Source organism: Nothoprocta perdicaria, unplaced genomic scaffold (assembly GCF_003342845.1).
Source record: "Nothoprocta perdicaria isolate Ctin4 unplaced genomic scaffold, notPer1 scaffold_5, whole genome shotgun sequence".
In the NCBI taxonomy this organism is placed as follows: domain Eukaryota; kingdom Metazoa; phylum Chordata; class Aves; order Tinamiformes; family Tinamidae; genus Nothoprocta; species Nothoprocta perdicaria.
In genome coordinates, this window is record NW_020455754.1 from 9,560,768 (window position 1) to 9,577,650 (window position 16,883).

Below are 16,883 nucleotides of genomic sequence, written 5' to 3' on the forward strand. Positions count from 1 at the left end.
CGTGCGGGCGCGGGCGGGCGGCGGCGGCCCCGGCGGGCCGCAGGACCCCTCGCTTCCCTGCGCGACACCCCGGAGCGAGGGCGGCTCTGCCAAGGGCTGGAGCGGGGCCGTTCACCGCCCCGAGAGGCGGGCAGGAACCGGGAGCTCGAGCACTAAGTTGGCGGGAAGGCGCGCGCTTCCTGCCGCTGCCAGGCACCACGGTCCCGCGGAGGGCGCGGGCCGCTGCCCGGCGCTCCTCGGGGAGCCACCGCCGTGCGCGCCAGGGACCTCCGAGAACCTCCCCAAGGAAAAACACTGCACCAGCAACGTGAGACCCTGAGCGTGCGTCTGCCCGGCTTGAGAGACTAGAAGAGCTGGCTGAGCTCTCCAGGGAACTTTTAATTCTCTGGTTTCAATGACCTAAGAAACGCTTAGTTCTGCGCCACGTAACCCCCCTGTATTTGACCGGAGAGCATTTTAACCCAGTGCACGCCTTGCTCTCAAACAGACTGAGCGTGTGCTCGGGCTGCGTCAGTAAACGCTTTATGAGAGGAAAAGTGGCGCTGGAAGCGACCTCTGGATCAGAGCGGTGCCAGGTGCACCTTGAATCTTGGCTCCAGGTAACAGGAGGGGAACCGGGAACAGCTCTGTTCCAGCCAGGCAGCACCTCTCCCTCAGTCAGGCTGACTGAAAAAGGGCTGGTTTTCCCTCTTACCGTTCAGGCAGGAGCTATAGGACTCCTGCAGAGCAGGAGCAGTGAAAATACTTCTCTCAGTTTGTCATTGCCTTTTTTTCTTTTTTTTTTTTTTTTTTTCTTGTTCATTTGACAGTGGTTTTATATCTATGATCAGATTATTTTATTTCTGTTTTGCATAAGCAATCTTTTGCCAAATTAAAGCAGGAAAAGCTGTAAATAAAACATTGGATACAAATGATGACATTTGATCAGACTGCATTTTTCATTGCTGGTCAGCCAGGACTAAGTCTGTCAACTTCTATTTAGGCAAATGCACATTACGGTTTTGTCTGACCATTTGTTTGAAAAGAAACAACATCAACCCGCTTTAAGCAGACTTAGTCTTGCAAGTAAAACCACTCCAGGGTTTAGGTGGGGTAATAAAGCTCTAAGGGGACACAAGAATTGCTGGGAGAAACAGGAACTTAAAGAGTACTGAGCATATAATGAAAATGAGGGTGAGACAGAGACACCAGAATGGGTTCCCAGCATACAAAAGGCAGACAGCATAAGCAATAGGGAACCAGAGTTAAGACCAGATGTACCTGTGGAGGCCAAGTCCCCATTCCCACCTCAAGCTCTGTAAGAGCATCTCATCCAGATGAGAACACACCTCATCTAACTCAGAAAATGTCTTTTTCTCTTATTAACTGAAAATATTTCTAGGAGAATGAACCATTTGATTTTTAGACTTCACTAAGATTTCTTTGGAATTCTTGTATTTATTACAGCTCTTCTTGCAAGCTCTTTTTCTCCGATGATCCTGTGAAGATTGTCAAGGCAAAAGGCCAGTACATGTATGATGAGAAGGGAAGACAGTATCTTGACTGCATTAACAATGTTGCTCACGGTAAGTTAAAAGTCCTATAATTTGGCACCATGCTTTTCAAAGTATAATAAGGAGCGATTAATACTTTTTACCAGTACTGCATTGTGTGTGGGGAGAGGATGTTTAACTGGAAAAATGGAAGAAATCTTTCTTGAGCTTATTATTTGGGAAATTACTGTCCATTATATATTATTTTTTTGTGTGCAGGAATGTGATGCTTTCTAGACTTGCTTCCTGTTCTGTCTTTACAGAAAGGCTGTCATCTAATATTTAAAGTACTTCTTGCATGAAAGCTTGTCAAGAATCTGATTATAAAACTAACAAATGACTGTTCGGTTTGTTTAATTTATAAAAGTTACTGCTGAGGGTACTGTAACAGAATCATTGCTGCGTGTGGAGCCTTAGTTGTGTTTTATTAAGTAGCTGTTTCTTTCCAAAAGTATCTGAAATCTCTAGAGTCAGTACTGTCAATAATATCCTAGAGTTAAACACATTAACTACTCTAGGAAGTTAAAGCTTTTCTGCACAAAGTCCCAGCTACTCAAGTTTCACTTATGAACAAAATATTCAAAGGTCTCAGTCCAAAATATCAAATTAGACATTACTCATCTTCGCCTATCAGTTTCCAGTATTCAGATGCAAAGAAAACACAAGGAGCCAGATTAAAAAAAATTCTAAACCTCCAAACATTTTCTTTCAAAAGCATTCAAGAACCATTAACGTTCTCTTCTGCTGACAATGTTAGTGCCCCATTGATCAAATACAATCATCAGTGACAATAGCTCTGTACTATTGGAAGTTTAGGCGCAGTTTGGATGTTTGGTGCTGAAAACCACGTGCAACATAGAATAACTCTCAGACCCATCTCTCCCCACTCTCTTGTAGTTGGACATTGTCACCCTGATATTGTAAAAGCAGCCCACGAGCAAAATCAGTTGTTAAATACAAATTCTCGTTATCTTCATGACAACCTGGTTGATTATGCCGAGAGACTTTCAAAAACACTGCCTGAAAAGTTGTGCACCTTCTATTTTTTGAATTCTGGGTAAGTCAGGTACAATAGCAGTGATGTTGTGATTTATGCACAGACAAATGTTTTCTTATTGCATGATCTAGTGTAGATGATTATATACCAAGGGAGAAAAAAAATATTTAGTTTCTGTATTGGTTTCTGGTCTTTTTGATCTGCCTCCTAGGTTTGGAATTACGTCTCTCAAATATAAGTATAACAATACATATTTTTGCTTGGGGGGGATTTTATATTTCCAAACAAACCATAGCTTTAAAGAAAAAAAGGCTGTTGGAAGTACTTTCTGCACTCCAGCTTAATAGAAAGGATGGTGTTTTTGCTACTCTCTCACTAAGGAATGTGTCAGTCCCTTGCCTCTAGTTGTGTGTGTTCTCTTTGGAGGCAAAACAAGCAATGCAAAGGAGGTCAGAATTTCAAAACTCAAGGAGAACCTGCAGAAAAACACTCATCCAATTTTTCCCTTGCAGATCTGAAGCTAATGATCTTGCTTTAAGATTGGCTCGACAGTATACAAAACATGAAGATGTAATAGTTTTAGACCAGTAAGTATACTGTCAAATTTTTATCTCTTATGGGGAACGAGGTTTAGCTTTGGTCTTTTTTTTGGAGCATTTCTGAACATCTGCCTTTTTTATAAAAGAGTATTGTCATAATATTGAGGGAAGTAGTTCTTTTGCTCTGTTCAGCATGTGTATCACAGACATATGGTAGGGTGAGTCCAGCAGAGACCTGACTTTATGGGGAAACTGAATGCTTGGCCGGTCCAGAGAAAGGGGTTAGTTCAACCTCCAGAAAGGCGGCTAAGGAATTTTGAAATCTTTACTATTTAGGAATATGTAACGGAAGGGCATAGAAAAGGTTAAGAGTCAGACTCAAAGATAGCTAGTTACCAAAAAAAAAAAAAAAAAAACCCAAAAAACAACAACAAAAAAAGCTGGAGCATGAGGAATTTTGATGAGACATAAGGGAAAGCTATTTCAGTGTGAGTGTGGTAAAACAGCAGAATGATGTCCAGAGAGACTATGCAATCTCCATTTTTGAAATTATTCAAAAATAGGCAAGACAGGTCCTTTCTGATTATTCTGTGATCTCAGAATATTGCTCCTGACTTAAACTGCTGTGATTCTACACCATGACCCTCTAAAACCAGTGGCAAGAGGTCAAATACTGTCCCTCTGCACACCCTGTATATTTAGATGCTTTTAGGAAAAAAAAAAAATCCAGATACTGCCAAGCTGAATGATGGATGTCTCTAAGTGACATTTCACCTAAGTGACTATATTTCCATCAGCTGACCTAGCCAGTCACCTCATTAGCTGTCAGTCATGCTAATCCTAAAGAATTCTGATACTGAGGAAATTACTGCTTAGTTCTGCTGATTGTTTTTAAGTGCTTACCATGGACATCTGACATCCTTGATTGACATAAGCCCATATAAATTCAGAAATCTAGAAGGACAAAAGGAATGGGTCCACGTGGTATGTACTTTAGCCTACAACTATTGAATACTTGTAAATTTACTAATTTTTTTCATGATAAACTGAATAAAGGATACTGTTCCTTTGTATAGGCTCCTGTTCCGACACATACAGAGGACTATATAGAGAAGACCATGACGATGCAGTAACAGCCTATGCTAATGAAGTGAAACTTCTTATAGAACGAGCACATGAGAGAGGCAGAAAGGTAAAAAGTGGGTTTCTCCATTATTTGTCTTGCCTTAGAAACAAGTATAAGTGGCTGTCTCTGCCATTCAGTAGTGGTGAGCTATGTAATAGAGATTGGTATAAAAGCAAAGAGCAAGTAATGAAGGATATTTGCAAGAACTAGCTCAGGATGAAGAGCTTGGAAATTGTTAATTCAATTCCAGTGAGCTCTGCATGCATTCAAATATTGCCTATTATATGTGTTTCAGATTGCTGCCTTTTTCGTTGAATCTCTGCCAAGTGTTGGTGGTCAAATAATTCCACCAGCTGGCTATTTGCAGAAGGTTGCAGAGTAAGTCATCATCCATCATTCTTTAAAATACCTACTAAAACCAGCTGATAGGAAGCTTCCTGCCTACTGTGGTATATAGCTTGTAAGCATTAAAAAAACCCTCCGTATCTGCCTTTTCTATATTAGAATGTAATTTTATAGGGCAAAGACCTATTTTTAAAAATGCAGAATGTAAAGCTGCACAGGTTAATTTGGTTAATGCTTGTAGGGTAATGATTTCTGAATGTTCTTAAACACTAAATATTATGTTCTGTTTCCTGTTAAAAGTACAATAAAACCTGTTCTGTTACAGGCACGTGCATAAGGCAGGCGGGATAGTTATTGCTGATGAAATTCAAGTCGGATTCGGCAGGGTTGGCAAACACTTCTGGGCCTTCCAGCTTCAGGGAGACGATTTTATACCTGATATTGTCACTATGGGAAAACCCATAGGAAATGGGCACCCTCTTGCCTGTGTAGCAACAACAAAAGAAGTTGCAGAAGCTTTTGCAGCCACAGGAGTGGAATATTTTAATACAGTAAGAAAAATCTCCTTTTCTACAGTCTGAGTACTAAGACCATGCCAGACAATCATGCACTGTGTCATTAATGCTCATAGTAACCTTGCAGTTACTATGTTTTATTTATATTTTTCCACTGTAGCACTTATATAAGCAGCCTGGCACTTACAGTGGATGGAGTCAGGACAGTCACTGAGGCTACACTTTTAGTGACAACACTGCATCTTCTCTGTCCCTGTCTGTAATCTTTTTTTGAACTCAGTTTGGAGGAAACCCAGTTTCATGTGCTGTGGGCCTAGCTGTGCTAGATGTGATAGAGAAAGAACACCTTCAAGCTCATGCCACAGAAGTGGGCAACTTCATGATGAACTTACTCCATGAGCAGAAAATCAAGCATCCCATCATTGGTGATGTCAGGTATGAGTACCTTGCTGCTTTTTAATTTAGTTCAAGGGAGCAAAACAGCTGAAATCCATCTGATGTCATTTTATGTGACAGTATTTTTAAAGAAATTCATCACTTGTGTTTTCAGCAAAGAAAAAAGCCTGTAGTAGATTAAATCAGTAGCTTGGGCTGATCAAAATCCTGATCTGCGTTGGCACTCTAAGCCAGTATTGCCTTATTGATTTCACCACAGAAGACATACTTTGATTTATTGGTTGCTAAAGGAATTCAGTTTCCTGTTTGAATTCTACCTCAAGTACACAAAGAAGAAAATTAATGGGTTGGGTGGAAAATGTCCTTAAGAGCTAGAAGAAGCAGAGAAAAGCTTGTAATACACTGCATTGCTGCAAAACAGTACCCCTTTTCCATTGCTATCCAGGAAAAATTAGAAATTCCCATGCCCTTAACGCGTGTTACAGTTCCTTCTTCTGACTGCAGTTCCTTCTTTTGCTTTAAAGGGGTTCTGGCTTATTCATTGGCGTGGACTTAATTAAGGACCAAGCAGAAAGGACCCCAGCCACAGCAGAAGCACAGTATCTGATAACAAGGTAAAAAAAATTTAAGTTTTTCAGCATACTAAGCAAGCCACCCAACTTCCAAGTAATCTGTCATGCAGCGGTTAATATAAGCCAACTACTACAGAAAGAAACCAGTCACTGCAGAAGGGTGGGATCTCAGCAACATCCCTGATGATGATTTTTGCATGTTTTACATGAGAAAGGAAAAACAGCCACTTAGACATAATATAATTCCTGTCTTTGTTTCTCTCTCTCTAGGCTTAAGGAAGAATATATTCTACTGAGCACAGATGGACCAGGAAGAAATGTGCTTAAATTCAAGCCCCCCATGTGCTTCACTATGGAGGATGCAAAGTTTGTTGTGGATGCAATTGACAGAATCCTAACAGGTAGTACAAGCAAAAAGCACACTGCTTTACAGAGTAGCTGATGTTCTGCCTTAAAGTCAGCTCGGAGCAGCTAAGCCTGCTTTTCCACAGTCCTACAACAGAGGTGGAAAAGGTAAGTGCTGAGCACTTACAAAGTCTTAGTTTTGCAACTTTTCATCTTTACTTCTACTTTTGTTAGGAAACTTTACAGCAGAATTAGTTTATTTACTAGTACAAATTGTACAAGACTTTATAAATAGTTTCACTGTGGTACAGGCCAAAGTGTTTCCCTGTCTGAGCAAGCGAACTGGTAAGTAAAAACTTTTGTCACTTTGTATCAAACTTGGACAGTTTTAGCAAAGTTAGTCTAAAAACTTGTCTTTCTATTATGGATTTGCTGAGTTGGTGTGTAATGTCTTTCTAGATATGGAAAAGCACTGCCTGAGCCAAGAGGAAACATCCTCCTCTTTTACTTGAACAGGTATTTTCATCATTTACAAGTATTTCAAAAAGGTTAGGAGACTGTTAGACAGTGGCAGCAGAGCAGGACCAAATTTCCTCAGAGATGTTCTTTTACAGGGAATTAATTTGTTGGGAGTTCTAGCAATCTAGAAGCACAAGCGAGATTTCTATACATCTGGCATTCACAGCTAGTTTCTGTCATACAGTCTGACACTTCTAGTAACACTGTTTTTTCATTTGTGTGCAAGTTTGGTCCAATATGTCCCAGAAATGCTTACTGGTAGCATGCTGTGCTTTGTCAAGGAAGCTCTGATAGAGTAGCGGGCACATCAGTGGTTACTCTATCACCACATGCACACCAAGACACATACACAATTCTTACACTAGCTGGTCACTATTTTCACCAACTTCAGACACAGTTACAGCTTTGTACAGTGTTCAGTTATAGTCAACAGGGTAACTACCTGAGCAAGCTTTCTCCTAGTTCCCCTTAGGGAACATGCTACAGGATGCTACTCTCCACATGCTGCAATTTGGGAACCTCCACTTAAGCTAAGACAGTTTTATGTAGTGCTGCATATAGTACTTGTGGTACTGTAGCTCATATTTTACTTTAACATCAACATCCTGTGAGTTCGTTAAAAGGAAAATGCCTCACAGAAGGCAGTGTAATTTCCAAGTTAAACAAACTCACAGGATCATTTCAGGTTCATGGCTGAACTAGACTCAGAAGTTCACTTGGGCATCAGCAGGACTCAGCTCTTAAGGTTTGGAAGATTAAAACACCTGATGCCTCTTGAGGCAGCTCTGGAGCTTGCTCACAGAGGACATCTAGGTGATACTTAATTTTGCCACATGTCCAGAGCATATACTTGTTTCCATTCGTAATTCCTCACAACCCCCACAACAATGCATCACATTCCAGTACACCTCTAACCTACTCTGCTGAAAAGATAATTAAGTGGGTTTTAACCAAGTAAAGCTCTGGCACCGCAATATGAACACACCTTATGTAAGTACTAGAAATGGCCTTAACCCCACACCAGATTCACAACTGTCCCTGGCCTAAGGAGCAAAACACTGCACTAGAATAGAAGCATCTCATAGCAGGCACAAGAAAAATGTGTTAATATTTTATTTAGCAGATTAATGGTAAGACATACAGCTGTTTGTACTACTTAGTCACCAGTGCCAGTTTAACTCATTGAGGCCTAATGACTTGATAAACTTTTTCAATCTAAACTAAGCAAGGAAAAAAAATGCATTTTCTACATGAAAGCAAGAATGCAAAATGCCTCTTAGCAAATTAGCAATAAAAATTGGCACTTACATATTACGTAAGTGAAAGTGAGGCCTTTTTTAATGATGCTTTTTTACAAGAAAACATTTTCTTTCCATAGGTTTCAAGCAATATTCAAGATCTACTACTAAGAAACATTACTGTAATAATGCACATTTAATCAGTCTAGCATGTCTTAAACCAGATAAACTACCTTTGATTTTGCTATTTTCAGTTATCTTGCTATTTGTAAAAGCTTCAGGAGAAATAAATTTTACAATGGCTTGTTTTAACTGTGACAAAGCATGGGATTAGCCTTTATTTAACATCCTATCTGAAACTGGTTATCAGAGAATCTATTTCTAGTAGCTATTACGAACTACATTTTCTAAATTCATAATACTTCACGTTATGACTATTTGAAAATTAAGAGAAGCCAAAAGGTTTATCAGACCTCCTGTTTTTGTCATCTGCTGCTGCCTACATCAACTCCATTCTTTCTGCCCATGCATTCGGTCTTTTCCTGGCTCTTCTGACAAGTCTCAGAAGCCAGTTTCATGCTAAAGAGGTCCCGGTAGCACTACCTTCAGCAGGACAATCTCAAACAGCAGGTTAGGTCAAAAACATCAGTCTCTAGTTCATGCCAAAGAAGAACAGAGCAGTGAGGACCAGAAGGCTCTCAAGGCTGTTCTTAAGAAATACTCTGTCCTCAAGAAATATCCAAGTAGGTTTAGTGAATGAGAGCATACTACAGCCATGAGAAACACTTGTGTCCAAGTCTCTCTTTACCAGGTACTTACATCTTCTTGCATCAGACTTTTCACACAAGGAGAAAGCCAACTCTGCAACAATATGCTAGCATCCTCAGCATCTGCCTTGGGCTGTATCACCTGGTAAGGAAGCCTTACCTGAGGACCTACTTCCAAAAAGAACTAATATAACAGCCAGCTAACAAGCTGCTGTTAACACACTAGCCAGGAATGCTGCTGCCACTACAGTCCAGGTAGATTTTTATGCACATTTCCCTTTAGAGGGCAAACTGCCTTCTAGAAAAAGATTCTGCTGCCTCTTAGTTCACAAGAAACCAAGTAACAGGATGCAACAGTTAAATATCTTTATTTTCATTCTTCAAGTGTGGAGACAGAAATACTTAAAAGTACTGCAATCACTTGTTTTAAGGAACTGCAGTTTTGCATTTTCTTTATGGCTGGACATTAGGTTACATATTCCAGCTATAAAGCTGTCATGTCAGCTCTCAGACAGAAGCTGATTTGAAATCTTAGACTCAAGAGTATGAACTCTTGCATGTATGAACAAGTCTTACAGATTTCTAACTTTATAGTTAGAAGTCTTGCTCAAGGACAGCCAGTAGGGAGCAGCAGATTATAAATTCCTGCAGCAATAGCTGCATCACTTGTATAAAGTTGAAGAGCTCACAAATAACACCCGTTTTCCTTGTTACTTAGTTTACTTCCACCCATGTTTCCTGTTCATGCAAAGAGAATTCATTACAAGAAAAAATATTTTAGCTTTAACAGGGAAATAGAATCAAACTGATTACTGCAGCAACTAAGTTTACTTTGGGCAGCAGCACTTTATGAAGCTACATTTGGGTGAGAATTCTGCAGCAAGATAAACCAATTATGTAAGTTATTTCCTAAAAATAGTAAGAAACTAGTCAGAAGAGGAGACTATTTCTAGCTGGTCACTTATCTTGAGAGAGCAGACACATCTTTAGAGGCAACGTTGTTGTTTTGCCTCCCACAACTTTAGTGGAAGTTCCTCAGCCTTTTCTGGTACACAAAAAAAGGCTGCAAAATTCAGACTTTGCATTGGTAATTTCATTTCCTACCTAACCTGTCTTTCAGGGCAAGTATATGAAACTTGCATAAATCCCTCAGACTTTTAAACAGTAAACCATGAGTGCAGCTAGCTCTTAACACACTTCTCATTCCTAGCTGCCTCCTGTCTAGACTCCAAACATAAAGCCTCTGCTTCCACCTGCAAGAACCCTGCACCAGAGACTAATACCATTACACTGAGCCACTGCACTTGCCTCGGACAGGAGCCAACCTCACTCCCGCACAGCCACCACAGCAGCTGGGGAATTCCACCCGAGTGCTATTCTGTAGCCTCCAAGCAGCAACCACAGTGTTTGGCTGCCCCTTATCTGCAAGGGAGCACAACTACCAACACAGCCCTCTCCTTTAAGAGCATTTAAGCCCAGCTTTTCATCTAGGTACTGCTGCAAACTAAATTCTGGGAACAAAAATGCTGGCATTTTGCTAGTACATAAGCTGAAGAATGGCACAAGACACTAGATTACGCCTTTTTTATTTCAAAAGCTAGGATAGCTTCAATATCCATGTCATGGTGAATCAGAACACATGTAAAATACCTTACAATACATTAGATTCCAAAAAGGTACCAAAAAGTACAGTAAAATTAACACTTCCATTACAGGAAATGTATGACACAAAAACAATACAAAATAAAAAGGTGGAAAGTGACACTGGTTCCCTAAGATGCATCTCATTCTGTACAACTGGAGTAATGCAGAGTCCATAGTTAACTCCAAGAGGCAGTCCCTAGATGCAGAGCTGCAGCTTTAAGCAGACCCTCAAAATCAGTTTCAGTTTAACCTATTAATAAAATCATTAATTAATATCTTCAGCAAGGCTGAAATTTACACACCACACTGTCTAGACAACTAGTATCTGTAAGTATTAAACATGTAAAACATTTCCAGGGAGCTCTTCCAAGTAAGATGCACATTTAACAGGCCATAGAAATTTATTGTAAAGTTAAATTTGGTACAGAACTGAAATATCCATCTACAGCATTGTATACAAAACCTATGCAGTCATTTTCCAAAAGAGACCATGCCACTGCATACCTGAATAAGTTTGATCAATATGGCTTGTAGTTATTCTGATGGCCACCACGTCTTGGTGTCTTCCCATAATTTGCACTGCCTTGACCTATGAACAAGAAAACAAATGCATTAAACTGCTAATTAGTTATATTTGCTGATACCCAATACAGTTCTCTTTACTTACTGTAATCATAGCCTGGTCCATATCCATAATACCCATATCCTGAATAATCATAGCCTCCATAGCCACCATAACCTTGCTGATAGCCGTATCCTTGATTCCCATAACCCTGGTTCCAGTAATTGCCATAACCTTGATTCCAATTTTGACTTTGAGCTATAGAAGGGAAAACCATCCACAAAATCCCATTTTAGTACACACAGCTTATTTTTTAATGTGTCCATACTAAAGTAGTGCGCGTAGTACTTACCACCGCCTCTTCCACCTCTGCCTCTTCCTCCATAGCTACCTCTTCCGCCACCACTACTGAACTGTTGCTGCTGGTAAACTTCTTTTGGCTGTGCTACCTTAATCTCACACTGAAATAAAAACCAAGGAAGAGTATGTATATTGTCTTATAGCAACACTGCCCAACCCAGCCCCCTAGGAAAGCCAGGGAAGTTACTCTGGAGGCAAAGGATCAGTACTGTGCTGTGCTTCCTGTCACCAAGACTACCGTGCACATCCAAAAGCACTGGATTTTGTGCTGCCTGGGCAAAGGTAAGTCACAATTAACTGTTTCAAGAAGGCCACTACTTTCAGGCACTTCTTACTGCCTTTTCCTGACCACCAGCTTCCCTATGGAAGAGGTAGTGCCCTGCCTAGACACTGCTATTCCTGCAGAAGCCCCAAGACTAGGCTGCTGCCCAGACCACTTCCCCTGACCTGCACTAACTGAAGGGCTACTAAGGCTCCAGGAAGCCAAAAATGACTTTCCCTAGCAATCTTGCTATGCCCATTCCACAGGGCATCTATGTTGCACTGTGAAGCAACACTTCAAAATATCACCTAATATGAACACTAGTTCCTAAGCTGCAGTTGAGACCATGAGCCAGCTCCTACTTCCTGAGTCAGTGTATGGCTGAATCTGAACCTGCTAAGATTGTCAGAGAAACTCCCTGTGATGACATCACCTACACAAAGCTGGAGCTCCCCGTGCAGAAGATTCCAGGTAATCTTTTTTTTTTAATCACTATGACACAAATATGCCATAATTACATATATTTCTCAGCTCCCTTTGCACAATTCCCTTTGTTTCTTTTCTTCTGAAAAGAAACTATTGCTAACTGCAGTGTCATGATAGCTACCAACGCACTAAGTCTGCCCAGTGTTTACTCTGGGCTATGTCAAGACCAGTTTTAAACTAGGGGCAATCTAGGTCACTGACAGGCAACAAACAGGTCTTGTGAGCTTTGAAGTCACAGTATGTGGCAGACACTGGCCACCAAGACAGGGAAGGGACCCAGCCAGCACTCATTCTTTGCCTCCAGCCCTTTCTTCATTAGTGTGACACCCAAATCGGTGGCCTATGACTCCTGTATACTTATTAGCTATGGCACCAGATAGCCACTGACAGCTGCTCAGACCCTCTCCCACCACTTTTACTTCTGTTCAAACGGTCTTGATCATGTCACTTCCAAAGACTCCTAAAGAGACTGGGCACAAATTGCAGTGAGCAGACAGTCACACTGTGGTTCTGCAGCTAGCACCAGAGCAAGCACTGAGTTTCAAGTGCTCTATACTGAAAAAAAGCCAAAGTTTCATCTGCTACAATGGATAGTGCTGCTATATTGGGACATCAGCACTATATTCCTCTATGTATTTCACCACAGTGCTAACACACTTAAGACCACAGATCTTTTACATATGAAAAGCCTTAACACAGAACACAGCGGAGCCACAACTGCTGGCAAAGAACCGCAGCAGACTGAGAGCTAAACTTATGGCAAAAAGTCTGTTGTAAAGAAAGAGACAACCATCCTTATTGTGATTTCGGTACCTTGAAAGCAAAAGTCTAGAAAATCCTTCTCAGGTTATAGACAGAGTGGTTGTTATGCTTGAAAACTTGGTCAAAGATCTAAATTCAAAGTTTCTACCTTGCTTCCACTGACGTTATGGAATTTCTTCTCCAAGATCTTCTTCACTGGATCCTCTTCCTTGAAAGTGATGAACACAAAACCCCTCCTTTTGTTGGTCTTTGGATCCATGGGAAGTTCAATCGCTTCAATCTGAAGATATGAAAATATTACTTCAGACTCATTTTAGGACAATAAAGTACATATTTGCGGCAGGAAAACTGAAACTAAGTCTCATAGTTTTCCCTCTTTCCTCAATCTATGCGTATTATGCTATACCAAAGTTAAATATTCTTCCCTATTTTATCTCTATATTGTCTCTTTGACTTTCAGACCAGAGGTTTCAAGTTTACACCATTTTAACATGAGATTAAATGAAATGAGTCATTAAAGACATGCTATCTTCCCCAGCAGTGAAAGCATTCAGTACAGTATCTGCTTTCTGTGCTTTCAAGATGAGAAATTTCTCATCACGGGTCAGTTGAGAGATGCGGTGCATCTGAACAGTTAAGGTACTCTGAGGCATGCAAGCAATTAGTTCACTAATTTCTGTGAGTGACTGCTCTATTTCAGTGGCTACCAGGATAATCTTACACACCTCTCCAAACTCTCCAAAGTATTCCCTGATTTTCTCTTCTGTGGCTTCTGGGTTAAGTCCGCCAACAAATATTTTCTTCACTGGATCCTTTTTCATTGCCATGGCCTTCTTGGGGTCAATTAATCGTCCATCTAGCCTGTGTTCTTTCTGTTCCAGAACCTGAAAGACAGTTTGGTAAGATTATCTCATCTGGAAAGTCCCACTGTAAGTTAGGAAAATGAAAGATGAATCTTCAAATCACCTTTTCAACACTTCCAGGTTCTTTGAAAAGAATAAATCCAAAGCCTCTGGATCTTCCTGTGTTAGGGTCCATCTTTATCGTACAGTCAGTCACCTCACCAAACTTGGTGAAGTAATCCTTCAAGTCTTTTTTGCTTGTATCCCAACTGAGGCCACCGACAAACATTTTCCTGAAATTTCAAGGAAATGAAGAGCCAGTTAGGTACAAGAAATACTAGAGAAAAAGCACATTCACCAAAATGCTCATACACATCACAGGCATTGTCAGAAACAGGACTAGCTGTAAAGGTATTTTGCCAAAAGCTATCAATGCTACAGGACTGCACAAGGCTTTTCCTCTCTAATGTATATTTCAGTTTAGCACAGACTTCAGAAACAGTAAAAATTTCCTAAAATATTCCCCATCAATAACTTACATTCTTTCAACAGTATTTATAAAGTAGCACTGACCATAAAGTACTGCCAAAGTACTGCCAGGCTTTGAAGAAAAAAATGGAGTCATTCCACTGATTTGAAAGCAGTCAGGCTACTGAAGGGCAACAAAAGCAAAATATTTCAGCTCTATTGCCATTTGGATAAATGGTTATGAAAATTATAATCCCCAAAGCCATCTGCACAATTTAAATCAGGTATTTGTGACCCCTGAGAACAGTCTCATACAACACACAGAACTTTGGACCCGCCTGTAACCAGCTGGCTATACACTTCTTCCTGCTTAGCTACTGAATCTTGTTATATTTCATCAGCACTATGAATTCAGACTATTAAGTCTCTACTTTTATGATGGGCTACATGCAGTACTTCCCTGCCCACCTTCTCCACACAGAATAGCCTCCGGAGTACATCAGAAGAATAACTACCAGCAAAATAGGCAACACAGAAGTGAGGCTAGTAAACAACAAGGTCAACTAGTAAAGCACTTCTCAAAAGCCTCATTTCTTCAAAAGAAAACATTAATAGCATGACTATTTTCTTTTTTCAGAGTTTCCAAGGTAACAAACTTCAGCTTTTAAAAATCATTTAAGCCTTTTTCTAACTGTAGACTAAATCAGCTATTACTCTGTTTAGAGGCCATCTTTATTTGCCACTAGAAAACTCCTAACTAAGATTGACTTTTGGTGCCATTGTGTACTTGGATTTGCTAAAGCTAGCATCTGTTTATTCTCAAAAGGCAATATGAGAAAGTACATAGGTTTTTTTTTTCCCCCCCTTCAACTAAAGGAAATATCTTCTAGGCTGAGCCTGCAATTTTTTAGAAACTGTGTACACTTAACAGACAAGAGTCTGACCAAAGTGTGTGTGTGTGTTTTCCTTTTTAGAAAAATTTCAAAAAACCTCATAGAAAACATTTTACATGTTTCCTACAGCTTTCACCAATAGGTCAAAGCAAGGTAACTTGTTGGCTTTGTTCCTACAAGAACAGCTTACTGATCAAGAAGAATTTTGCAAGGCTACTGTTATCTGTACAGACTCATAGTATTTATGTATAACACTCCCCAACATCACTGACTGCAACTACAGATCAAGAAAAATGGTGGTAGGGTTTTTTTTTTTTTTTTTGGGGGGGGGGGGGGGCGCAGAACACAGACATCTACCCACTTAATTCTGAACCAAAGATAGGGCTATACACAGCTACTGTCACATGTTAAGGTCACCCTCTTATCCCAGCAGCAGATACAAAATGGGACTGTCAGTTAAAGTGTAGTAAGCCTTGTGATCAATACCTGGGTGAACTTAATTAAATAACACATGGTAGAACCTTCAAAATATTGCAGCTAAAATCATCTTAGAGGTTATTTTGCTTCCCCTTCATAGGGGCACACTGACTGAAAATACAAACATAACACTGTACTTTCAATGTATCAGTGCTATAACCAAAGGTATGTTTCAGCTATTAATAAAATAGTTAAAGTGTTGGTGCCTGAGACTGCTATGATTTTTAAATATTAATTTTCACACAGATGAATGCCGCTACCTTTTCTTGCAAATGGCCTTTCACATACATTTGGGGAAAAATGTCATCTCCTATGTAAAAAAGGGGGAATAGTGTTCCACTCTGAAAAGCTCTATCAAAGAAGAGGGGGAAAGAAACAAGAAGCTTGTAGAGAACTTGCAGGTCTCAATCCTCCTGGGGGGGGGGCGGCAAAAAGGATCCTATCCTGTCTGAGCTCATGAAATTAGTCTAAGTCTCTCTTCTTCCCTTAAAGCTAAAGTTTATCGTTCTATTGTGGCTAGAGCATTTTGCTGAATCTGAAGCAAGCAGCCATAAATAAAAGGGCTGTCAGTAGTAACAGTTCAAATTAAATACACCAGGTCACTTAAATCAAAGACCACCTGAAAAAAACATGGAGGTTGGGGGTGGGGGGATGTGATCATGTATATCTATGAGTATATATTCATAATAAATATGAACAGGTCAGCCACCGTAAGTTTAATTCGTGCATAAGATACAGCTATGAAAGTAAACTCCCCCAAGTCCTCTCAATAATGCTAAGAAATAGGCCTTTTTCTGACAATGCCGCTCGAACCGCACTAAAAGCGCTCTCACTGTTTTGGACCCAGCGTACACCCCCTCGACCGCACTATTTTCTCCTTTACTCTCCCCCCCACACCACGGAGCTCACCAGCGGTTTCCAAGCCCAGATCGGTTCTTTTTCTACGTATTAACCAAAAGGGCTCGCGTTGACACCAACAGCGGCACAAACCACACGCGCAAGGGCCATAAAGTTGGAGCCAACCCCCCCCCCCCCCCCCCGCGGCCAAAGGCAACGACTCCTGCCCCAGCCGGCTCCCTCTAGGAGAAAGGGAAAACAAAAGCGGAGCCGGGGAAAATCCCCTGCCATTTTCCAGCGTGCGACGGCAACCAGGCCGCCCGGGCGCCCCTCCCCCCGCCGCCACATGGCGCCAACAAAAGGCAGCTCCAGAACAAAGGAAGCGCTGGGGCTGCAGCC

General features: G+C 40.8%; 2 protein-coding genes across 6 annotated transcripts in view; one reads left to right on the top strand and one right to left on the bottom strand.

The window, feature by feature from the left end:
- HNRNPAB (heterogeneous nuclear ribonucleoprotein A/B) overlaps nt 1–14,119 on the bottom strand; it is a 21,633-nt gene extending 7,514 nt beyond the window's left edge. The window contains exons 1-7 of one of the 5 annotated variants that reach the window (XM_026047700.1): nt 13,934–14,119; nt 13,693–13,851; nt 13,116–13,247; nt 11,450–11,558; nt 11,203–11,355; nt 11,040–11,124; nt 8,766–10,785 (exon numbers count right to left, since the gene is read on the bottom strand). In XM_026047700.1, coding sequence (XP_025903485.1) covers nt 11,054–11,124; nt 11,203–11,355; nt 11,450–11,558; nt 13,116–13,247; nt 13,693–13,851; nt 13,934–14,098 — 789 coding nt within the window. In that variant the 5' untranslated portion in view covers nt 14,099–14,119 and the 3' untranslated portion in view covers nt 8,766–10,785; nt 11,040–11,053. Of the gene's footprint in view, nt 1–8,765; nt 11,125–11,202; nt 11,356–11,449; nt 11,559–13,115; nt 13,248–13,692; nt 13,852–13,933 lie in introns of those variants that run through there. The other 4 variants (XM_026047702.1, XM_026047704.1, XM_026047705.1 and 1 more) reach the window with 4 other exon arrangements.
- On the top strand, nt 550–8,406 carry PHYKPL (5-phosphohydroxy-L-lysine phospho-lyase). Its single transcript, XM_026047706.1, has 13 exons — nt 550–599; nt 1,447–1,565; nt 2,430–2,589; nt 3,042–3,116; nt 3,965–4,056; nt 4,145–4,260; nt 4,490–4,572; nt 4,865–5,090; nt 5,335–5,489; nt 5,975–6,064; nt 6,293–6,423; nt 6,827–6,883; nt 8,265–8,406. Exons 2-12 carry the CDS (start codon nt 1,511–1,513, stop codon nt 6,877–6,879), a joined length of 1,236 nt encoding a protein of 411 aa, XP_025903491.1. The 5' UTR covers nt 550–599; nt 1,447–1,510; the 3' UTR covers nt 6,880–6,883; nt 8,265–8,406.
- Nucleotides 14,120–16,883: the final 2,764 nt, after the last annotated feature.

Excerpts from the sequence above, each read along its gene's own strand:
- PHYKPL (XM_026047706.1), top strand. The coding sequence starts at position 1,511 with ATGTATGATGAGAAGGGAAGACAGTATCTTGACTGCATTAACAATGTT. Across the intron at positions 5,490-5,974 it reads CCCATCATTGGTGATGTCAG|GGGTTCTGGCTTATTCATTG; the intron begins GTATGAGTACCT and ends TTTGCTTTAAAG. Across the intron at positions 6,065-6,292 it reads GCACAGTATCTGATAACAAG|GCTTAAGGAAGAATATATTC; the intron begins GTAAAAAAAATT and ends CTCTCTCTCTAG.